The sequence below is a fragment of the Nycticebus coucang genome, chromosome 8 (assembly GCF_027406575.1).
Source record: "Nycticebus coucang isolate mNycCou1 chromosome 8, mNycCou1.pri, whole genome shotgun sequence".
In the NCBI taxonomy this organism is placed as follows: Eukaryota; Metazoa; Chordata; class Mammalia; order Primates; family Lorisidae; genus Nycticebus; species Nycticebus coucang.
Genome location: NC_069787.1, coordinates 55,561,640 through 55,587,097, shown reverse-complemented (window position 1 = coordinate 55,587,097; position 25,458 = coordinate 55,561,640). Strand labels below are relative to the sequence as shown.

The following is a 25,458-nucleotide window of genomic DNA, read 5'->3' as shown; positions in this document are numbered from 1 at the left end:
CACCGGCAAATTTTATAAATAAAGGTCCAGAGAGTAAATATTTGAAGTTTTCAGATTCCATGCAATCATTTTCTTTTGTGTTTTTTTACAGCCTTTTAGAAATATAAAAACCATTCTTTATGTAATTTAACTAAAATAAAAATCATACATTTATTCATAATTACATATTCATATTGCATAATATGCTATGTTACCACATACATTTTTATTTTATTTTGTGTTTCAAGTTAATATGAGATCGCAAACAACTTGGTTACAGTGTTTCCATTTGTTAAAGTCCTTCTAATTCTTTCCTACACCCAAAAGGTGTGCCATATACCCTTACGTTGTGCCCCCCCCCTTTTATTATTATTAAATCATAGCTATGTACATTAATGCGATCATGGGGCACCATACACTGCTTTTATAGACCATTTCACACATTTTCATCACAATGGTTAACATAAACTTCCTGGCATTTTCTTAGATATTGTGTTAAGACATTTACATCCTACATTTCCTAAGTTTCACATGTACCCTTGTAAGATGCACTGCAGGTGTAATCTCACCAATCGCCCTCCCTCTGCCCACCTCCCCCCTCCTTCCCCTCCCTTTCTCCTTCCCCTCCTTTCTCCTTCCACCCCTATCTCCTTCCCCCCCTTTCCCCTTCCCCCTATTCTTAGGTTATAATTGGGTTATAGCGTTCATGTTAAAGCCATAAATTAGTTTCATAGTAGGGCTGAGTACATTGGATACTTTTTCTTCCATTCTTGAGATACTTTACTAAGAAGAATGTTCCAGCTCTATCCATGTAAACATGAAAGAGGTAAAGTCTCCATCTTTCTTTAAAGCTGCATAATATTTCATGGTGTACATATACCACAATTTATTAATCCATTCGTGGATAGATGTGCACTTGGGCTTTTTCCATGACTTAGCAATTATGAATTGGGCTGCAATAAACATTCTGGTATAAATATCTTTGTTATAATGTGATTTTTGGTCTTCTGGGTATATACCTAGTAGAGGATTATAGAGTTGAATAGAAGAACTATTTTTAGATCTCTAAGTGTTCTCCGAACATCTTTCCAAAAGGAATGTATTAATTTGCATTCCCACCAGTGGTGTAGAAGTGTTACATCCACGCCAACATCTCTGGTCTTGGGATTTTGTTTAGCCTAGCTTGTGTTTTTTTTTTTTTTTTTTGTAGAGACAGAGTCTCACTGTACTGCCCTTGGGTAGAGTGCCGTGGCGTCACACGGCTCACAGCAACCTCTACTCTTGGGCTTACGCGATTCTCTTGCCTCAGCCTCCCAAGCAGCTAGGACTACAGGCGCCCGCCACAACGCCTGGCTATGGTCTTGGGATTTTGTGATATGGGCTAATCTTACTGGAGTTAGATGATACCTCAATGTAGTTTTGATTTGCATTTCTCTGATGATTAAAGATGAGCATTTTTTCATATGTCTGTAGGCTGTGTGCCTGTCTTCTTCAGAGAAATTTCTCTTCAAGTCCCTTGCCCAGCCTGCAATGGGATCACTTGTTCTTTTCTTGCTTATACGTTTGAGTTCTCTTTGGATTCTGGTTATTAAACCTTTGTTGGAGACGTAACCTGCAAATACCTTCTCCCATTCTGAGGGCTGTTTGCTTGCTTTACTTACTGTGTTCTTGGCTGTGCAGAAGCTTTTTAGTTTGATCAGTGTATTTTTGATGCTGCTTCAATTGCTCAGGGGGTCCTTCTCATAAAATACCTGCCCAGAGCAATTTCTTCAAGGGTTTTCCCTGCACTCACTTCTTTTTTTTTTTTTTTTTTGTATAGTTTCATGTCTTAAGTTTAAATCTTTAATCCAGTGGGAGTCTAACTTAGTTAATCGTGAAAGGTGTGGGTCCACTGTCAGTCTTCCACGGGTTGCCAGCCAGTTCACCCAGCACCATTTGTTAAATAGGGAATCTTTTCCCCACTGAATGTTTTTAATTAGCTTGTCAAAGATCAAATAACGCTAAGTGGCTGGATTCATCTCTTGGTTCTCCATTCTGTTCCAGAAATCTAGTTCTCTGTTTTTGTGCCAGTACCATGCTGTTTTGATCACTGTGGATTTACAGTATAGTCTGAGGTGTGGTATCGTGATTCCTCCTGCTTTGTTTTTATTTCTGAGTAATGTCTTGGCTATTCGAGGTTTTTTCTGATTCCGTATAAAATGAAGTATTATTTTTTCAAGATCTTTCAAGTATGTCAGCGGAGCTTTAATAAGGATTGCATTAAAATTGTATATTGCTTTGGGTAGTATGGACATTTTAACAATCTTGATGCTTCCAAGCCATGAGCATGGTATGTTTTTCCATTTGTTAACATTTTCAGCTATTTCTTTTCTTAGAGTTCCATCGTTCTCTTTATAGAGATCTTTCACGTCCTTTGTTAGATAATAGTTCATCTTCTTTGGCACTACTGTGAATGGAATAGAGTCCTTAACTGTTTTTTCAGCTTGACCATTGTTGGTATATATAAAGGTTACCGATTTATGAATGTTGATTTTGTAACCTGAGATGCTGCTGTATTCCTTGATCACTTCTCAGAGTTTTGTAGTAGAATCCCTGGTGTTTTCCAGATATATAATCATATCATCTGCAAAGAGCGAAAGTTTGATCTCTTCTGACCCTATATGGATACCCTCAATCACCTTTTCTTCCCTAATTGTGGTTGCTAAAACCCTTTACAATGTTAACGAGCAGTGGAGACAATGGGAAGCCTTATCTGGTTCCTGATCTGAGTGGAAATGATTTCAATTTAACTCTATTCAATATGATATTGGCTATGGGTTTGCTGTAGATGGCCTCTATCAGTTTAAGAAATTCTATACCAATTTTCTTAAGTGTTCTGATCATGAAGGGATGCTGGATATTATCAAAGGCTTTTTCTGCATCAATTAAGAGAATCGTATGGTCTTTGTTTTTTAATTTGTTTATGTGCTGAATTGTGTTTATAGATTATGTATATATAGACCCTGAGATAAAACCAACTTGGTCATGATTTAAAATTTGTTTGATGTGTTGCTGGATTCTATTTGCTAGGATCTTGTTGAATATTTTTGCATCTATATTCATTAGTGATATTGATCTATAATTTTGTTGTTGTTGTTGGGACTTTTCCTGGTTTGGGGGTCAGGGAGATGTTTCCTTCATAGAACGTGTTGGGTAGTCTTCCTTCTTTTTCTACACTTTGGAACAGGTTGAGTAATATAGGTACTAATTCCTCTTTAAAGGTTTGGGAGAATTATGACGTGAAACCATCTGGTCCCGGGCTTTTCTTTTTAGGGAGATTTTGTATAGTTGATGCTATTTCAGAACTTGATATTGGCCTGTTCAACATTTCCACTTGATTCTGGCTAAGTCTTGGAAGGTGATGTGCTTCCAAGTATTGGCCAATTTCCTTCAGATTTTCATATTGCTGAGAATAAAGTTTCTTGTAATATTCATGAAGGATTTTTTGAATTTCTGAGGAGTCTGTTATTTCGTCTTTGTCGTTTCTGATTGATGAGATTAGAGATTTTACTCTTTTTTTTTCCTGATTAGGTTGGCCAAAGGTTTATCTATTTTATTAACCTTTTCAAAAAACCAACTTTTTGATTTATTGATCTGTTGTATAATTCTTTTGTTTTCAATTTCATTTAATTCTGCTCTAATTTTGGTTATTTCTATTCTTCTACTGGGTTTGGGGTTGGAATGTTCTTCCTTTTCCAGTTGCTTGAGATGTCCCATTAAGTTGTTAACTTCCTCTTTTTCTGTTCCCTTGAGGAAGGCTTGCAGTGCTATAAATTTACCTCTTAGGACTGCCTTTGCAGTATCGCAGAGGTTCTGATAGTTCGTGTCTTCATTGTCGTTTTGTTCCAAAAGTTTGGCAATTTCCTTCTTAATCTCATCTCTGACCCAGCTATCATTCAGCATAAGGTTATTTAAATTCCATGTTTTTGTATGAGTATGCATATTCCTGTTGTTACTGAGTTCAACTTTTATACCATGGTGGTCTAAGAAGATGCAAGGAATAATTTCTATTCCTTTAAATTTACTGAGGTTAGACTTGTGACCATAGATGTGATCGATTTTGGAGTATGTTCCTTGGGCTGATGAGAAGTATGTGTATTAGTTTTCTTGGGATGAAATGTCCTGTAGATGTCTGCTAAATCCTAATGTTGGATGGTTAGGTTTAAATCTAAAATTTCTTTGCTCAGCTTCTTATTGGAGGTTCTATCCAACACTGCCAAAGGAGTGTTGAAATCTACGACTATAAAAAAAAAAAAAAAAGAAATCTCCGACTATTATGGAGCTGGAGGAAATCAAGTTGCTCGTGTCTGTTATAGAGTTTCTCTTATAAATTGAGGTGCATTCTGGTTGGGTGCATAAATATTAATAATTGAAATCTCATCATATTGAGTATTACCCTTAACAAATATGTAGTGACCATTCTTATCCTTCCTTACTTTTGTTGGTTTAAAGCCTATTGTGTCTGCAAATAGAATTGCAACACCTGCTTTTTTCTGATCACCATTTGCCTGAAATATGGACGACCATCCTTTCACCCTGAGTCTATATTTATTTTTTAAGGTAAGATGTGACTCTTGTATGCAACAAATATCTGGCTTGAGTTTTTGTATCCAGTCAGCTTCTAATAGTTTTGCCTCTTTAGAGGACAGTTTAAGCCGTTCACATTAATGGATAATATTGATAAGTCTGGTAAAATTTTGGGTATTGAGTTTTTCGAAAGTCCAGTGGGCATTTTGAATCCTTTCACCATTGTGGAAGTTGGAGTTTGATCAAAAGTTTCTGAGTGGGTTTACTTTTGTCGTGGAGGATTGGAGTGGTCATTATGGAGGATAGGTCTGAGAGTATCCTGAAGAGCTGGTTCGGTTATGGGAAATTTCTTCAACATATGTATGTCATTAAAGTCTTTAATTTCTCTATCATAAATGAAACTCAGTTTAGCTGGATACAGGATCCGGGGTTGAAAGTTATTTTGCTTTAGGAGATTAAAAGTCAATGACCACCCTCTTCTGGCTTGAAAAGTTTCAGCAGAGAGGTCTGCAGTCATTCTAATATTCTTCCCTTTGTAGGTAATGCATTTCTTGCATCTGGCTGCTTTGAGAATTTTCTCTTTCATATTAACTTTAGTGAAGTCAATTATGATATGCCTGGGGGATGTCTTATTTGGATTGAGTCGTGCTGGGGTTCTGAAATTCTGTGCTATCTGAATTTCAGAATCTCTTGGCATGTCTGGAAAGTTCTCTTCCATAATTTCACGGAGAAGGGCCTCTGTGCCTTGCGAGGCCACTTCATCACTTTCAGGGATTCCAATGAGGTGGATATTAGCCTTCTTCGAATTATCCCAGAGCTCTCTGAGAGAATGATCTGTTTTTGCTATCCGTTTCTCTTTCTCTTTGAGAGTTTGGGAGCGTTCAAAGGCTTTGTCTTCAATGTCAGAAATTCTTTCTTCTGCTTGCTCCACTCTGTTACTTAGGGATTCTACTATACTTTTCAGATCTTTGAGGGCTGCAAATTCTTGCTTTGTTGTGTCAAAATCTTTGGTGGTTTTGTCTTTGAATTCGTTAAATTTTTGAGAGAACTTTTGAATTTCTCCTTGAATTTCTAATTCTGACGTTTGAATTGCTCCTCGAATTTCTAATTCCAAATTTTCCTCCGTTCTATTAATCTTGTTTGTAATCCAAATTCTCAATTAGATTTCTGACGTCTCGGCCAGCTGTTTATGAATGGGATCTTCAGTTCATCTGCCATATCTTTCCTTGGGGGTGGGGAGGATTGCTCTATTCTCGTTATTCATGTTACTAGAGTTTTTCTGCTGATTCCGCCCCATGATTATTTTATGCCATTTGATTTTTCCCCTGGAGCTTTGTTGAGGACCTGTACAGTGCTATGGCCTGAGAAACTGGGAACTTGTTTGGTGTGGTGGGGCTAAGTGGTTCTGTCTTGTTTTCAGCTGGTCTCTGTCCAATAAGTAGTGAAGCAGTTACTCTGGGTTGAAGTCTCAGCTGTGTATTAATACTAGCAATTAAGTCACCCTGCCCACCACAGGCAACAATTGGAAAAGGAAAATCAAACCTTCCTACAACCACACACCCAGGACACCACCTGAATAGTCCTTGGGCGATTGGCTCAGTTCAGAAGGTCCAAATAAATTGTCTCAGTCTGCCCCTGTCTCAGGTGGGATAGTTTAAAAAGTCTCTGGCAACTGAATCGCAGGGGTCTGGTGACAGCTCAGATATGACTTGCTCCGGTGCTCTGTGAAGTCAGGAGGACCCACCCAGTCAATTGATTAGTCTGGGAAGATTGATGCCTCCTTCCCCACCTTGCACCTCTGTCACACCCAGTCACTGATAGCTCCTCAGGGTTGTGCCCCGGTTGACTCTAGTGAACAGATACTCCAGGGTTTTACACCTCCCTGAATCACAAGGAAATCTATATCTGCTCAGCCAGGCCACAGCGCTCTGCCTCTATCCAGCAGGGAGAGGTGAGGCCTAACAACCTCAGGTGCTTGACGGAGGCTGGGGGGGGGGGGGTTTCACTCAGTTCCAGCCCTGCCCCTGATTGATGTTACTGACAGAACAGAACAGAACAACTTTGTGGGAATTTGTTTCTGTCCCTGCTAAATAACCCTGCAGAAGTGAAGCTGTTTTGAGTTCCCAGAGCCTGCACCTCAGGCTCTGTCTTTGCTCCTGTAGGTTTGTATTCGGTTAGCTGCTAGTTCTAGCCTCCTGTCTTCCTTTGTCTATAGGCTGACCATCCCCTGAGGGCTGAGTGCATCTTAGGCTCAGTAAAGCGGTCCTCTGGGTCAGCCCCACCCTGGGAATTTCCCGGCTCTGCGTGTGCGTTTTCTACCCTGCACTCCACCCAGGCCAGTACCTCCTCAGGCAAACCCTTTACCCATGGTGCCTGCATTTCCGTCTCAGATCTGTTCTGAGGTGGTTGCCACCTGAGAAGATGCCCGAACTCCTCTGGTTGCTCAGGTAGAAGGGGGGTGTGGCTTCGGAATATCCGGGAGTGAGCCCTTTTGTTGCCGAAAAACGGCTGCTGCTTTGCACCTTAGGGCACTGCCGCTCCCGTGTGGTTCCGTCTCAGCCGACCATCCTCTCCTCACTCCTGTGCCACAGAATCAGCACTGACCTGCTACAGTCTAGGCCCTGTCCACACCCCTCGAGAAATCACCCAAGAATCTGGACTCCTGGGGGACAGGCCTACAGACCTTAGAGTGAGAGTGGAGGGGAGTGCTGGGAGCTCAGAGTTGCAGGTAGAGAGTATATACTGTTTTATACAATTTTATGCCTGGCAGGAGAAGGACATGGCACCCTAGTAGGGGAGGCATGTCCAGTTTTTAGAGGGTCTCCCGTGGAGTGTAGTGGGAGGACCTTTGAACTCTGCTTGTTTGTTTGTGGGGCACTCCAAGCCATTCTCTTGTGGGAGGAGACTCCTGTCCGCTTGGTGATGGATTTTGTACCCTTTGTTTGTATCCTTGGGGTCGCAGCTTGCCTCAGCGGGTTTATGTGTGTTCTTCAACCTTCTCTCTTAGTGCAGCTCTAATCCACCAGGTTACTTGCTAAAGTTCTGTCCCTTAACTCTCCTTCTCAACGGGAGCCTCTGTGGAAAGCTGGCTTCAGTCGGCCATCTTCCCTTTTTCTTATTAAATCATAAATGTGTACACGAAGCATTCCAAATTGTATGTAAAGTCAGCATACCGTACCCCATAAATGCAGTAATAAAAAACATTCTTAATTCCCTAGCAGTACAAAAGCAGTCCTGTGGTTGATTTGGCCCTTGGGCTATAAGTGGCTGTAGTTTGCCAACCAGTCCATACATCTGGAGGACATATGAATGAGAAACACTAGTGATCCAGTAAAAATATTCTAATTTTGGAGCATTGTGTGTACCATTAAGCATTGTTTACAACTCTGCTGATTTGATTTCCGCTATGTCTTGAGTGAGGAATGCACATGTAACTATTTTTTTTTTTTATCTCTATTTTGTTGTCTGCAGGTGTGTGGACACATAAGTAAATGTTATAGTGTGGCCGCTCAGTTTGAAGAATGCAGAGAAAAGATCACAGAAATACCTGGCATCATCAAAGATCTGTGTCGAGTGCTGTATTTTGCCAAGGTAGAATTAATTTTTAATGGTTTCTGGATACAAGATAGTGAAGAGCTTTCTTGTCAAATAGCCATTCCCAATTTATAATCAGGTGCTTTTCCCAAAATTATTTGGAAGTAAATTATTTGGTTCTTAAGCATTTTTTCACAGAAATTTACTATAAATGAAGGCTTTGTTTCTAGGCTGACCCATAAAGAAGACTAGAATGACATACCTAAGGGGAAGTAGTTATCAGAACATTAGAAGAAAGGCAGGTACTAAATAAATCTAATAGCAGAAGGCCATCTGAAACCTGAAACTCGGAATTCAGGCAGCACTTGGGGAGAAAGGCGTTAGAGTCTAGGAACTTAAGGTTTCCTCCCAATCCAAAACTGTTGAGGTAGGTTGACTGTGGGTAGATGTAGTAGGTGACTGGGAAAGAGGGAGAGATTTCTTGAAAAACTGGCTAGAAATGAGAGTTGTATTGAATAGGATTGAGGTGCTGATCTGGAACTAGGATATCTAAGAAGTAAGAAATCTGATGGAGATATCTATATCTCAACTTGATGGCTTTAGGAATATTTGATAAGAATACACCTGTGGCTCAGTGAGTAGGGTGCCGGCCCCATATGCCGAGGGTGGTGGGTTCAAACCCAGCCCCGGCCAAACTGCAAAAAAAAAAAAAAATTGTGATCATTAAAAAAAAAAAAAAAATACAAACTCTTGGCTCATTGCCCGTAGCACAGTGGTTAGGGTGCCAGCCCCACAGCTGGGCTTGTGGGTATGAACCTGGCCCAGGCCTGCTAAACAACAATGACAACTAAAAAAAGTAGCCGCGTGTTGTAGCGGGCGCCTGTAGTCCCAGCTACTTGGGAGGCTGAGACGAGAGAATCACTTAAGCCCAAGAGTTTGATGTTACCGTGAGCTCTGACGCCACAGCACTCTACTGAGGGTGACATAGTGAGACTATGTCTCAAAAAAAAAATAAAAAAGAAAAAGATACAAACTCTGTTATAAAGAAATAAATCAGGCTCAGCACCCATAGCACAGTGGTTATGGCGCCAGCCACATACACCGAGGGTAGCAAGTTTGAACCAGCTAAACAACGGCAACTGAGGCAAAAAATAGCCAGATGTTGTGGTGGGCACCTATAGTCCCAGCTACTTGAGAGACTGAGGCAATAGAATCTCTTAAGCCCAAGGGCTGGAGGTTGCTGTGAGCTGTGACACTACAGCACTCTATCAAGGGAGACATAGTGAGACTCTGTCTCAAAAAAATAATAATAAAATAAATCATTAAAAAAAAAAATCCTGCAAAAAAGCTATCATTGATGTGGCTAAGTAAGATAACTAGCTTATGAGTTGGTATTGACTATTTTTTTAATTTAAAAATACAATAAATCAGGGAAAATTGTATTCCCAAGTCTTTCAATAGTAGTCTCAAAAATAGTAACTCTAGTATCTCATGATAAGGAGACTGTTTTTATTTTTGGCTTTAAAGGATGTAGGAGTCAGATTTAAATCAGAATTGGAGATACAATTCTTCATACATATGTACATAAAAGAAGTAAATATTTTGCAAAATAAACTAGTTAGCTTGACGTACATTTATAACCCATTTGTCTTAGAGGTTTTTTTTAACTGTGTAATTTAATTTTGTTATTTCTATTCTCCCAGAGTATTCCACGGGTGGCTGCACTTGGGGTAGAATGCGTCAGTTCTTTTGCTGTGGATTTCTGGCTACAGACACATCTATTTCAGGCTGGAGTTTTGTGGCATCTGCTTGGTTTTTTATTTAATTATGACTACACACTAGAAGAGAGTGGCATTCAGAAAAGTGAAGAAACAAATCAGCAGGTAACTCTAACTTGCTTAATATTGAATTTGAGCCCACACCATAGTTTGATAGTAAGTTAATGTCACACAAGGCTTTAGCTATCCAGAGCCTTCTGGGGATAAATTGTTTTAACTAAGTTTGTTGCTCTTTAAGCCCCCAAACTTTTCATCTAAACCACTTACGCTTGAAGAAAAGAATTTACAGTAGCTTATACTGGGCATAATATTTTCTTAATTACTCAAGTTTTATGATGCAAAATTATGATTGCATAATGCAGGTAATAGAATGATATCATCAGGCAGTTGGGGCTAACTCCCCCATACACTCGAGTACTTGTCTGTTAGAGGTACAAGGATAGATATCTTTTCTGTCTCTCCTGTTTAGTCTCATTCATTGCTCAAATTGTCACTGTGTGCCTCTAGCGAGCAAGTCGGTTTTTCTATTTCCTATACCCCACCCTTTTCCCAACCGTGCATCTAGTTATCTGAGATACTACATTGATGGACAGATTTTGATGGTCTTTCCTATAAATGAATAAATTCTGATACATCAACTTTCTAACATGAATGTTGGGGGCTTTTTGGTTGCCCTTTTGGGTTGGCTTTTGGTCCTTAAATATGTTCCATATTTTGATTTCACAAAGTTATTGTGTTATTTGTGTAAGGTAGCAGATATACTTTATTGGCTTAATTTTTTATACCAGGAAGTAGCCAACAGCCTCGCCAAACTGAGCGTTTATGCTCTAAGTCGCCTTGGAGGGTATTTGCCAGAAGAACAAGCAACTCCAGAAAATCCAACGATAAGGAAAAGTTTAGCTGGCATGCTAACACCCTATGTTGCTAGAAAACTTGCTGTGGTTAGCGTTACTGAGGTATGTGCTTCAGAGGTAGTCTCTCTGTTTCAATGACTAGTGCAAGATCCTTTAAGTAGTGAAAGGAACACAATAACAGTGATTGCTCTAGAAAACCTAAAAATTGAAAATATTCACATGCTTGTTCTCCTAACCAAGAAATTGCATTTATTGTGGATGTACACCAATGATACTATCCCTATACGTCCAATCTCTGTGATGGAAAATATTTGTAGAGTCTACCATAATACCATCTTTAGTCCCAAAGGAACAGGTCAAGAGCGTGAACTTGCAACGGTCTTTCACAATGGGCAGACTATTGGGAGTGAGGAGACCCAGAGTCTGTTTCTGGATAAGCCATTGCTTATTCAGACTCAAGAGTTGAAATCCTGGAAGTAAATGCCTATATGCAGACACACACATATATGCACATATACATCTGCACATATACTTAGATGCACTGCAAAAATAAGCATGACTTGGTGGATCTCTCAATCTTTGTTGTCCTCTTGTGACGATCATTGAAAAAAAGATCTAAGAATATAGCATTAAAGAATTAGATAGACTATAGAAATTTATTAATTAAGCAGATTACTGCATACCCTTTAATTGTAAAAGAATGCTTAAGGATATTAAAAGATTTTATAAAAAATGAAGTGACTAGGCCAGGCACAGTGGCTTATACCTATAACTCAGCACACTGGGAGGCCGAGGTGAGTGGATTGCCTGAGCTCAGGAATTTGAGATCAGCCTGAGCAAGAGCAAGACCCAGTCTCTGCTAAAATAGAAAAACTAGCCAGGTGTTTTGATGGGTACCTGTAGTCCCGGCTCCTTAGGAGGCTGAGGCAAGAAGATTGCCTGAGCCCAAGAGTTTGAGGTTGCTGTGAGGTATGACATTGTGACAGTTTACCCAGGGCAACTGACTGAGATTCTGTCTCAGAAGAAAAATTAAGAGACTAGATTCATTTTTGGTATAAAGAAGTGAATATAAATTGTCAGATCTATACCAGTATGTTAACTGTAGTTATTCCTAAATGTTAGAATTATAGGCTATTTTTCTTTAGTTTTTTTCTAATGATCATCTATTATTTTTTAAGAAAAAATACCTAGATTTCCAATATTGAAGGTACTTTTAGAATTTGGGCAGCTTGTGTATTTTCTTTGAGTCTGACCACATAGTTCTCCATGGAGGCCATGCATTTCAGTTCCCCTGAGTAAGATGAGAGCTCAGGAGGCCGCTCTTTGTCTTTGTTCTTTTCCTGGACTTTGTGCTCATCAGTGTGACACAATTTGCTCACTGAAAACAGTGGCTTCAAAAATACCAACAAGTTGGTAATTAACTTCTTTTATAGGGTATCTTCCCTCCACAATATGGTATCATTGCAAAATTAAACTTTTTGTTGTAGTTAATCTAAAACAGGATTTTGCTTTGTTAGCCAGGCTAGAGTGCAGTAGCACAGTCATAGCTCACCATAGCCTCTAACTCCTGGGTGTAAGTGATCTTCTTGCGTCAGCCTCCCAGGTAGCTGGGACTATAGGGCAGTGCCACCACACCCAGCTAATTTTTTTTTTTTTTTTCAATTATTTTATAGACATTAGATCTTGCCATGTTGCCCAGGCTGGTCGTGAACTCCTGGCCTCAAGCAATCCTCCAGCCTCTGCTTCCCAAAGTGCTGGGATTTAAAGCTTGAGCCATGGCTCCTGGCTTCAAAATTAAATCTTGGAATAGCTTATCTGGATTTAATAAAATGTTCATTTAAACAATCAAGTTTTAAAGTTTCATGATTTGTCCTAACCGTATATTTTTTCAGTCATTTTATTTAAGACGCATTAACCATTTGAAAATAAGAAGTACATGGCTTTGTATAAGACAGAAGTGATGCCCTCCTCTTTCCTCTTAACACAGAGCTCTATAAATGTAAAATGGAAAAGATTTTATTCACACATTTAAGGAAATGTCTGTGTTTGTACTTAAAATTGATTGCTAAACAGGGTAAGCACGCTGGATGGCTAAGCAGTCATAACGAACGTGTGCCTGAAAAACTACTAGGCAGCTTTGAATCTTAAGTGTGGCCAAGAAATCCGAACTGACTTCCAACCCGTAATTTTATTTCCGTTCTAAAGACTTAGATTTTATTTTCCTATTATTTGTGTATAAAGGTAGTATGGTGTGATTCTTATATTAGGTGTCCCAAAATTCGCCCCTGAAGTTGCCATATGTTATTCTGTACATGTTAGCCATCTCATGAATATTTTATAAATAAAGGTACATTTAGCTGTAATTTCTCATTTTTCTTAAGTATGGTGACCTTAGGGGTATCTTTGGGGACTGACACCCTGTATTTGCTGAGTGTTCATGAAGTACTTGAAGACAAAATACTGACTTTTCACCCTAGCAGAATAAATGTAAAAACTGTTAAAGCCAGACTCAAATTTGAATCCCAGTTTCACCATTTACTGGTTATATAAATCAAATGATCTTTAGTTCAAAAGCCTTGGTTCTTTTGAGCTACAGAATGAATAATGCCAAGAAAACTTAGAATTTCTTAGGTACTTTTTGTTGAAATCCATTATACTTAAAACAGCTGTTACAGTGCTTGGCATGTAGTATATGTTTTTAATAAATGATAACTTTAATGTTTTTTTACTGAATGTTACAAAACAGTTATCTCTGTCTCCTAGATTTTGAAGATGCTTAACAGCAACACTGAGAGTCCCTATTTGATATGGAACAATTCTACAAGAGCAGAACTACTTGAATTTCTGGAATCCCAACAAGAAAATATGATTAAAAAAGTATGTTATTGTTTTTATAAAATTCTTGGGTAACTTATTCTGATGGAATCTCTGGAAATGCAGTTTACTATTGACAAAACAGAAACCCCCTATTTCTCCTGTTTGGTGTTAAGCCTATAGTTTTTTTCCAAAATATTTAGCCCACTTAGGAACAGCATTCTATTTTGTGAAATAATACATTAAGATTTTTTTTGTTTGTTTTTGGCTGGGGCTGGGTTTGAACCCGCCACCTCCGGCATATGGGACCGGCGCCCTACTCCTTGAGCCACAGGCGCCGCCCTCATTAAGATTTTTTTTGTCGTTACAACTTATATACGTCTTTCTTCTATTTTAACCAGTTTTTGTACACAGAAGTCTTATTTTAATTGTTCACTCCAGTCCCTTTTCCCAGTAAATCAGAGTTGTACCCAGTGATAAGATGTGTATCACACCACACATTTTTTTAGAAAATGGATGTCCTGAGTAATTTATCTGTTTAATTATTAAACTGAACATGGATAGATTTACAAGTCAGACATTAATGATTCTAATTTATATCTAACAGTCCATTTTCTTTTCATTAAAAGGGTGATTGTGACAAAACTTATGGATCAGAATTTGTATACAGTGATCATGCCAAAGAACTTATTGTAGGGGAGATTTTTGTTAGGGTGTATAATGAAGTCCCTACTTTCCAACTAGAGGTAAGCTCTCTGCTTTTAATTTTATCTGAAACCTTTGATTATTTGTTACTGAAAGCTGCTAGTTGATTCATACTCTTTATACTTGTACCTCATGTTATTGTATTTTGCTTTATTGCCCTTCAGATAGTGCTTTTTTGTGTTTGTGTTTTTTAACAGTTTGAAAGTTTATGGTAACTCTGTGTCAAGTCTCTCAGTCTCCATTTTTTTCCAACCATATATGCTCACTTGGTGTTTCTGTCACATTCTGGTAATTCTTGAAATATCTCAAACTTTTTCATTATAATTATTATCTGTATGGTGATCAGTGATCTTTGACGTTGCTATTCTAATTGTTTCAGGGTGCCACAAACTATACCTACGTAAGGCAGTGAACTTAACTGACAAATGTGTAAATGTCATGTGTGTTCTCATGGCTCCACTGACAGGACATCCCCTTCCCTCTCTGCCTTCTTTCTGCCTTCCTCTCCATGGGCCTCCCTATTCCCTGAGACAACAATATTAAAATTAGGCCAATTAATAATCCTACAGTGGCCTCTCGGTTCAAATGAAAGGACTAGTTAACTTGTCTCTCACTTTAAGCTCAATGAGGAAGACAAGTAAAAGCTAAGATAGGCCTCTTGTGCCAAATAGCCAAGTTATGAATGCAAAGGAGAAGTTTTTGGAGGAAATTAAAAAGTGCTACTCCAGTAAATACACAAATGATAAGAAAGCGAAACAGCCTTCTTGCTGATATGGAGAGTTTCAGTGGTCTAGATTAGCAGTCCCAACCTTTTTTGGCACCAGGGATTGATTATATGGAACTCAAGTTTTTCCACGGGCAGGGGTAGGTATGGCTTCAAGATGATTCAAGTGTGTTACATTTATTGTGTATTTTATTTCTTTTTTTTTTTTGTAGAGACAGAGTCTCACTTTATGGCCCTCGGTAAAGTGCCGTGGCCTCACACAGCTCACAGCAACCTCCAACTCCTGGGCTTAAGCGATTCTCTTGCCTCAGCCTCCCGAGTAGCTGGGACTACAGGCGCCCACCACAACGCCCGGCTATTTTTTGGTTGCAGTTTGGCCAGGGCCGGGTTTGAACCCGCCACCCTCGGTTTATGGGGCCAGCGCCCTACTCACTGAGCCACAGGCGCCGCCCGTGTATTTTATTTCTAATGATAATCTGTATTTGTAGCCACTCCCTTGCGCTAGCATCACCACCTCAGCTCCACCTCAGATCATCAGGCATTAGTTGTCCTAAGGAGCTCACAACCTAGTTTCTTGCATGTATGGTTTAAAGAAGGGTCCACACTCCTGTGAGAATCTAGTGCTGCCAGAGATCTGACAGAGGTGAAGCTCAGGCAGAGATGCGAGTGATGGGGAGCAGTTGTAAATACAGATGAAGCTCTACTCCCTGGCTCTCTCACCACTGCTCACCCCCTGCTAGGCAGCCTGGTTCCCAACAGGCCACTGACCAGTAACCAGTCAACAGCTGGGGGATTGGGGACCACAAGTCTAGATAAAAAACAAACCAGCCACAACATTCTCTTAAGCCAAGACTCTCCCCAGAGCAAGGCCCCAAATCTCTTCAATTCTGTGAAGGCTGTGCGACATGAGGAAGCTACAAAAGAAAAGTTTGAAGTTAACAGAGGTCCATGATTTTAAAGAAAAAAGCTATTTTGTAGCATAAAGGTGGAGGGTGAAGCAGCAAGTGCTGATAGTGGAGCTAGAGCACTAGGTCTAGCTGAGGTCCTGATAAGAATATATTAGATCTCTGAAAGTTGAGAAACACTATTAAATAATGTTTTCTGCTCCCCATCCCCTGTAATACGTAAGTGTATTCATGTATGTGTGTTATGATCATGTTTATTTACTTTCATAGCTTAAAGATTTTTCTAGGGAGTCTTTGTGATAGGCTATATCTGAGGGCACATGTGTTTTTAAATATTTGTTTGCTTGACTTAGGTTCCAAAAGCATTTGCTGCAAGTCTCCTGGATTACATAGGCTCCCAGGCCCAGTACCTCCACACATTCATGGCCATCACACATGCTGCAAAAGTGGAGTCAGAGCAACACGGAGACCGCTTGCCAAGAGTGGAAATGGCTTTGGAGGCTCTGAGAAATGTCATAAAACATAATCCAGGTGTGTGACTCAACCCTTGGTCAGGCTCAGTAAGACCCTTCCAACAGAAGAGCCCTAAAAATTCTATTCTCATCTTTATCAGAGAAACTCAGAGAAAATTACACCTGGTTATGACTCCGGGGAAAAGGGTGATTGATATTCTAAAGGCTGCCTCCTATTCTGACTTTGGTAACTTTGGTAAGAAATATAGAATGTACAACCTAAAACAGTATAAACTCAATTTAAATTACTTGATTACACCAGGTCTTTTTAAATAACACATTGAACATTGTCTTTTAGGTCTTCTTTTGCTCTTTTCAGGATGTATTTAAAGTATTATTAAAATTCTGACTTTCTGGTTACTGCCAGAAAATTATTCAAATAAAATCAACAGTAATTAAATGTTAGGAAAATTATTCACATGGTATACTTGAGATGTTATTAAAGATAGTGTTATAAAATCCAAAGAAAACTTTTTTATTATTTAGAGTTGGCTAAGACATTACTAGTAAAGTATTAGATATAAACAAATAGCAGCAAAGCAAGCTAGGCTGATTTGGAACTTACAGTGAGCAAGAGCATACACAGAAATTTTCTTTTGATAGCATCTATAAAGTTAGTGCATTAGAATCACATGCATTTTTCAAATTTAAATGAAAGGTTTGTATGACATTAAAGTATGTATGACCATTCTTACCTATTAAGAAGTGATTTGAAAATGAATCTAAAAGCAACTTATTTATAGAATATTTCCAGACCTTCAGTTGAAGGAGTATTAGTTATTTTAAGAAGCCTCAAAGATTTCAGATTACACTGTATGTTTTACTACCTTATAGCAAGAAAGTCAGTATATGCTGAATATTTTTCGGTTTTTAAAAAATAATAGTAATTATGTAGGATTAGGGTTTGAAATAAATAGGAATGGAAATGCCATTCCCTTTTAGTATTTTCAGGAGGAGTCCTTTGTGCTTATGAGTTCACTTGTAATTAGTCTTCAAGTGGTTGAGTTTTAACTCAATCATAAAAACACAGCTAAGAACATAACAATTAAAGTAAATAGACAACCTTGAGAACGGGAAAAGATATTTGCATGTTCTGAATCTGACAGAGTTGATAACTAGAATCTACAGAGAACTCTTAAGTAATCAAATGAGAAAAGAGCAAACAATCCTATCACCAGACAAGAGACATAAACAGAACCTTCTCTGAGGAAGACAGACGAATGGCTAACAAACATGAAAAAATGCTCATCATCCCTAATCATCAGAAATGCAAATCAAAACCACCGTGAAATATCACCTAACCCCAGTGACAGTAGCCCACATCACAAAGTCTCAAAGTTGCAGATGCTCATGTGATGTGGAGAGAGGGGGAACACTTCTACACTGTTGATGAGACTGCAAACTAATACAGCCTCTTTGGAAAGAAGTATAGAGAATCCTCAAAGAATTCAAATTAGATCTACCATTTGATTCCGCAATCCTACTGCTACTAGGTATCTACCCAGAAGAAAAAAATCCTTTTACCATAAGGACATTTGTGCTCGGTTGTTTATTATAGCTCAATTTACAATTGCCAAGATGTGGAAACAACCTAAATACCCATCAACCCAGGAATGGATTAACACACTGTGGTATATGTATACCATGGAATATTATTCAGCCATAAAAAGATGGTTACTTTACATCTTTTGTATTAACCTGGATGGAGTTGAAACATATTCTTCTTAGTAAAGTATCACAAGAATGGAAAAGCAAATATTCAACGTACTCAATACTAATATGAAGCCAGTAGACGATCTAACACATGCCAACATAAGAGAAAAAATTCAATTCAAGTTGGGGAGAGAGGGAAAAAGGAGAGGAAGGAGGGCAATTTGGTATGCTTCCACTTACTTGGCACAATGTAAGGGTGTATGGCACACCTTTTGGGTACAGGACACAATTACAAGAGAGACTCTACCTAACAAATGCAAATATTGTAATCTAGTTGTACCCTCACGTTAACCTGAAAAAAAGTCAAAGGATGTCAAACACTCTTAAAATATAATTGGATTGAGGGGATTAGAGTCTGGAAGTAAACAGTAAAATTTACTACCTTAAACTTTAAATTTTTGAGCTTTCTTTGAATTATTTACATGCTTTTTTTTTTTTTTTGCAGTTTTTGGCCGGGGGCTGGGCTTGAACCTGCCACCTCCGGCATATGGGGCCAGCACCCTAACCCTTTGAGCCACAGGCACCACCCTTTCTTTGAATTATTTGATAAAAGTTCTTGTTTTTAGCCTGGGGGATGGGATTAGGGTGAATGAAAACAAAACAAACCTAGGAAACACTAATATCTTTTTGCCTTTTAAGATATACTGCTGCTCAGAGAGACTCTAATTACTTCATGTTACAAATGTTTACAAAGGGTTATCAGAGACTTATATCAGTTTTCCAAAGGTGTGTGGTTTAAAACCTATCTTGGAAATAAAAAATAATAATTTTATTCTTATTCCCTAGGCTCTGAAAGTGAATGCATTGGGCACTTTAAGTTGATATTTTCTCTTCTCCGAGTCCATGGGGCTGGTCAAGTGCAGCAGTTGGCTTTAGAGGTAAAAGCATTTTATAATGAAGCATGTTCTCTTTCTTCCACTCATTGTATATCCTTTGAGTCCTAATCAGTCAGTATCCAAAATTGAATGGAAGTATGCATATGGTTTTTAAAATTTTGCCTATTAAGACATAACTATTAAGTTATGTTTTTTAAATTTGAACAACATACTCAGTTTGAAGAGCATGCATTGATACAGTATCATTCAAGGTGATTGCCTTTGTTGCCATTGTCATGCATTAGGGCTTGGGATACAGTGTATGGTGGAACATGTGGGTTAGGGAATAGATGTTACTAAGGAATCTTAGGATCCACAGGTCAGCAAGAAGAGTAGGCAGGGCTTCTCTGATCTCTCAGTGTTCTCACAGAGAGAGATACTGAGGGTACTCTGCCTGACTGTGCATCGTGGGGTTGGATTATTCCTGAGGACTGACCCGTCTGCTGCTGCACTCTCCTCCTCCCCATCACCAGTCCCCCCATTCGTTATTATGTGACTAGTACAAAAACAGTCCTCTCAGTGAGTGTTACAGGCAGACAGCTGGGTGTGCTGCTGTTTATAGAAGTTCTCTAGGAGTCCCAGCTGCCTAGAATCTGTGAATCTTAAGGGTCCAAGAGAAGTTGGAGGCCCCTTCTCAGGATAGTGAAGCCAGTGATCCATAGGATTCTATTTGGGTGCAGCATTTTCCCTCTGAGAGACACAGGAAGTTCCTGATCACGGGTAGCTCTTTGTCCAGACAACCCAGAGTGAGTTCCTGGGATCATTTTTGAGAAGATTCTGTTCATTATAACAATTTATCACAAGTATACCAAATCCAACCCTCTGGTAACCAGGTGTATGAGTGGTTTATGAATAATTTGTATAATGTGCTCTTAGATTATATTAATAGTTCAGCTTGAAATAGGTTTTTAAGAGAAAAATAAAAGTTAAGTCAGGCCAGGTATGGTGGTTCATGCCTGTAATGCCAGCACTTTGAAAAGCTGAAGCTAGAGGATTGCTTTTTGAGACCGGCCTGTGCAACATAGTAAGACCCCCATCTCTACAAAAAAAAAAGAAAAGGAATATAAAAATGAGCTGGAAATGGTGTGGCACACGCCCATAGTGCCAGCAACTCAGGAGGCTGAGGCAGGAGGATTGCTTAAGACTAGGAGTTTTAGGTTGCTGTGAACTATGATGACACACCACTGCACTCCAGCCTGTGCAAGAGAACAAGAATTTGTCTTCAAAAAACAAAAAAACAGCTTAATGAGTATATTCTTTTAATTGAAAATAGTGCATCCCTACTTGATTCCTTCTTGGATCTTGTAATTTCTAAAATAAACATTAAATCTAAGGTATGTTGCTGTAAGATGCTGACCACATGGTCGTTTTTTAAATGTATTCTTGTATTTTATAAGTTAAATTTTCTTCTTTGGAAGAAAAACATACCTATTCCTTTAATAAAAGAAAGACCCAATCTCCTGTGCTGGGCACTAAAGACATTTACTTTCTCTTCTGAAAGCAAAAGAAAGTCCCAGTAGAGAGACAGAGATAGATCATTGTCTTAACCACCCCCACCTCAAATCTGTGATTAGAAAACACTACCATATATAGTTCTAGAGTGTGTATTGGTACCAAATTTAATGCTTCCTATGAACCTCAAGGTATTATGTCTCAGAAGATCAAAGTAATAAAGCCAATCTTTTAAAATTAAACTGTTCTCTAAATATTCAATATTTAGAGAACTATTTCATATATAGTTCTAGAGTGTGTATTGGTACCAAATTTAATGCTTCCTATGAACCTCAAGGTATTATGTCTCAGAAGATCAAAGTAATAAAGCCAATCTTTTAAAATTAAACTGTTCTCTAAATATTCAATATTTGGTCCCCCAAACATTTTCTCACTTTTGTAAAGTCTGTGTGACTTAATTTATGTTCACGTTATTTCTCAAACTTTTAATTAACCTGTTGATTAATTTTCAGGTTGTGAATATAGTGACATCTAATCAAGATTGTGTGAACAATATTGCTGAGTCAATGGTTTTGTCCAATTTGTTGGCTCTTCTGCATTCCTTGCCATCAAGTACGTATATACACAAACAGAATTTTGGAAACCACAGCATGGCCAACCTGTGGAAGGGAGCCATTACATAGCTGATAACCTCAGACAAATGTTATCTGGGTTTAGTTTTAGAATATTTACACTAGAATTTATCTTCCTAATAATGTTTTACGTAAATTGATAAACTTATCTTGTGTTTCCTATATCAAAAGTTGGGGGTGAGAGACATCCAAATGCAAAGGAAAATAACCCAGGATCTTCAGTTGGTTGAGTATAAATCACACATGAATAGTTAAGAATTAAATAGTATCATATGGTTTATAGAAAAAATATAATTGGTAATCAATGATAGGAAAAATACTTCAGATTACCTTGTATTCAATTTAGCACTCAATCCTATGTCCTCTTTCACCAATTTGACACTAACAGAGACTCTTACCACCAAGGTGATTAAAAAATGCACAAACTTGATTTCTTGATCATAGCCTGTCCTAATACAGTCTCCTCAAACTACATGGTTTTCTAGTGTATTGGTTTGTAGTTGGGCTAGAACCAACCGTGAGATTGCTTTTCAAATGTGAGATTATGGAATTTTTTAGGCAATTGCAATGTAACGCCAATCTTACTACTGGCAATCAGGGTGCATTGCTCACTGGGCTTTGCTAGCCCCTTAAGAATTGGCATTTCTTTATGTTCAGTGAATCAAATGGAGCTTAATTTTCATTGAGCATTTTTTTTTTTCTTGAATAGATGACATGCTTGAAATAGTTCTTTAAAATAGCAGCTTGGAAAGATTATTTGCAGATTATTTTTATTATACCATGAGTTTTAGTAGCTTCGTGAGACCTTAAACAACACAAACTAAACTGATTAATGAAGTAAGGAGTATTACAGAAATTATAGTTGAAGGCATAACTTCATATTTATACTTGATATATAAAGTCTAGTCGGTGTTTTATTCTCAGAGATAAAATAGCTGATATCTGCATATTTCAGCCTACTCTGCTGTTATTTATATTTTAGACTAAATTATCTTATACTATTTGCTAAGAGACTTCATTGTTGTTTTAGTCTCAGCCTATCACTGTACAGCCTCTACCATCTTTGCCAGCTTTTTATTCCTTTGGCTACCACCTGTCATTCCCTTTTGACTAAAAGAGTAAAGACCAACAATTGAGTTGGTCTATATTACTTGCATATAATATGGCAATGACTCTGTGAGAGGATACCGGCTATGTCCAGAATGCTGCTCTTATGTCTTAGAGTAGCACACTCTCTTAGAACGGCTACTTCCTGTATGTTTCCCTAAGACAGTAACACCAGGTAAAAATCTCATATGCCTGATCAGAGTGTCCTGGGTGCTGAGAAGTGAGGAGATTTTGAGTGTGCAGTGAACAGTGAGGTAAGGAGACAGTAGTTAAAAGTGTGATCTTTGGAGTTGACAGACCTGGATGTAAAACCCAATACAACTCATTAGCTGTGAAACCCTAGGCTGGTTAAACTGGGTTTCCACTTCTTCATCCATAATACGGCCATTATAATACCTGTCTTGCTGGTTGTTGTGAAGATTAATTAAATATGATACCCAGTAGAGAACATCTGGTTGAGTGAGTGGCACAGAGTTGATGACAGTAAATGTAAGCTAACCTGATGATGCATTTCTTGAAATGTCTTTCATTATGCAGGTCGTCAGCTTGTTCTGGAAACTCTTTATGCTTTGACATCAAGTACAAAAATAATCAAGGAAGCAATGGCAAAAGGTAACGTATAGAGTGCTTTCTCATCCAGTCAGGTTCAGTATGATGAAGCTTATTTTGAGCTGCTTTGTGCTGTGTCACAAACTAGAAGAATACTTAGGAAGGCTTATGGTTTTTAGAAACCAAACTCTACTGAATGTAAATATAAGCTTGCAAAATGAACTCTACTGATTAGAAAAGTCATATTATTTGTGTGAGCACTAATTATTTTTTTCCTTCCTAGGAGCTTTGATTTATTTATTAGATATGTTCTGCAACTCAACACATCCACAGGTTCGAGCCCAAACAGCAGAACTTTTTGCTAAAATGACAGCAGATAAACTAATAGGTCCAAAGGTGAGAGCAAAATAAGTTCATGGCAGGAAATTACTTAGTATAGTTCTATCACTTTAATATTGATGTTGTGAAGTCTGGCAAAATCTCAGATGGTGAGAAACAGAAAATGATTCGATTTGAAAATGGAAGAGTGACATACTTGAAATTGTTGCTATATGTTACCATTTGAGAAAACTATAGCTGGGGAAGCCTGCACTGGAATTGAGAAGTTTTAAGAAAGTGTTGGATAATAGTGATAAACTCCCTTGAAGAGAGAACTAAAACTGTGGAACTTCAGGAATAAAGTAGCAATCTGTCTTCATCAGGGTTGATGAGATTAGGGAGATTACATTTGGATGCCTGTAGAAGTGTCCATAAAAGAATGAATATTGATACTTAGTATGGAAATTTTCTTTCTTTCTTTTTTTTTTTTTTTTGAGACCAGAGTCTCACTCTGTTGCCCTGGATAGAATGGCATGGCATCATACCTCACAGCAACCTCAATCACTTGGGCTCAAGCCATCTTCTTGTCTCAGCCTCCCAAGTAGCTGGGATTACAGACGCCTGCCACAACACCTGGCTGGTCTTTCTATTTTTAGTAGAGACAAGGCCTCACTCTTGCTCAGGCTGGTCTCAAACTCCTGAGCTCAAGCAATCCCCCTGCCTCAGTCTACCAAAGTGCTAGGATTACAGACATGAGACCCCCATGCCCAGCTAATACTGAAATTTTTTTAAGCTTGAATTGGGTAGCAAATAACTATAATATCTAAGACTAGGTGTTTTAAATAATGGTTTAGATGTTTGAATATTTACTGGAATTGAGTTTGAACTGTTAGTAATGTCTCTGACTTTTGAAATACATAAAGGACAAATTTTATCAAAGTGAATGTTTTTATACTTAAATTTTCTGTGTAGGAAAAATAGAAGTGTCAGCTTCTTAAGTGAATGTTTTATAGCAAGAGATTCTAAAGCTGGGATCAGTAAACTTTTTTCCCTTTTTGTAACAGCATAATTGAGATATCATTGACATACCATACAATTCATACATCTCAAGTGTACAATGGTTTGTATTACATTCACAGATTGGGCGACCATAATCAATTTGAGACATTTTCATCAGCCCCCAAAGAAACAGTGTTTTCCCGGGCACTCACTCTTCATTCCCTCCTCCTCCTAGCACCTAGCAACTACTCTACTGATCTACTTTCTGTCTATAGATCTGCCTACTCCAGGCATTTCGTATAAATGGAATCACAGTTTGTGCTCTTTTATGATTAGAGCATGTTTTCAAGGTTTACCTATGTTGTAGCGAATGTTAGTACTTCAGTCATTTTATTGCCAAGTATTCCACATTTTGTTTATCTTGTTATTTTGATGGACACATAGATTGTTTCTACTTACTATTCTGAGTAATACTGTGAACATCTGTGTGCAAATTTTTGTGTGGCTATGTGGTTTTTATTTCATTAGGAGTAGAATTTGTGGGTTATATGGTAATAACGTGTTTATCCTTTTGAGGAATTCATACTGTTTTCTAAGCTGGCTGCTACTATTTTGCCCGCCAACATTATATGAGGGGTCTAGTTTCTCCTCATCTTCTCTAACACTTGTTGTTATGTCTCATTTGATTACAATCATCCTAGTGGTGAATTTCCTGGTGGCTGTTTATGTTGAATACATTTTCATGTGTTTTTGGCCATTTGTACAACTTTTTAAGAGAAGTACCTATTCCCATTCTTTGCTAATTTTAAGTTGAGGGAAGAATTGAACACAGAATTTGACATGGAAAGGAAAAACAGCATGTGGTATTCTGAAGGAAAAAACTTACCTTCCCAACCCTCATTTTTCCCTTTGTCCTTGTGCCTCAAATTGATTTTCAATTTGTATGTGTTTATGTGCTACATGTGTTTTTTAAAAGCAGCTATTTAAATTCTTTTTAGAAAAAGGCAGTGTAGAACAAGGCATGGTAGAACAAAGTAAATGCACTAAAAAATAACTTGTAAGACACAAAGCATAAGAGAAATCATTTTGTGGGAGTGGGAGGTGTGAGGAAAGTTGGATGGCCAGGCCAGCTGAGGACATTCTAAGGAAAGGGAACAGCTAGGCAAAGTATGAGCCAGCAGGGTGTGCTCTGAAAATGTTACGTACCAGTAATACAGAATTTCTTAAAGTTTCTTAAGTTTGAGGCGAGGATAGAGATGAAACTTGATAAGTGAGTAGGCTAGGTTCTAGTGAGTCTTATTTCAATTTACCAAGGTAAATTCATAAACCAAGGTATATATTTTCATTTACCAAGGTAAATTCATAAACCAAGGTATATATTTTCTCCTAGTCCAGAACTTTAAGATAATAGTTATGGTCCAGTCAGCCACAGTACAAGTTAT

General features: G+C 38.3%; 1 protein-coding gene across 3 annotated transcripts in view; it reads left to right on the top strand.

The window, feature by feature from the left end:
- The window catches only part of DNAJC13 (DnaJ heat shock protein family (Hsp40) member C13), a 147,387-nt gene that overhangs the window by 106,046 nt on the left and 15,883 nt on the right, over nt 1-25,458 (top strand). For 2 of the 3 annotated variants that reach the window (XM_053599522.1, XM_053599521.1), the window contains 10 exons: nt 8,017-8,136; nt 9,783-9,962; nt 10,646-10,813; nt 13,475-13,588; nt 14,155-14,271; nt 16,213-16,390; nt 18,871-18,962; nt 20,924-21,023; nt 22,688-22,762; nt 22,983-23,095. In XM_053599522.1, the coding sequence (XP_053455497.1) occupies nt 8,017-8,136; nt 9,783-9,962; nt 10,646-10,813; nt 13,475-13,588; nt 14,155-14,271; nt 16,213-16,390; nt 18,871-18,962; nt 20,924-21,023; nt 22,688-22,762; nt 22,983-23,095 (1,257 nt within the window). The remainder of the gene's footprint in view (nt 1-8,016; nt 8,137-9,782; nt 9,963-10,645; nt 10,814-13,474; nt 13,589-14,154; nt 14,272-16,212; nt 16,391-18,870; nt 18,963-20,923; nt 21,024-22,687; nt 22,763-22,982; nt 23,096-25,458) is intronic. The other variant, XM_053599523.1, reaches the window with a different exon arrangement.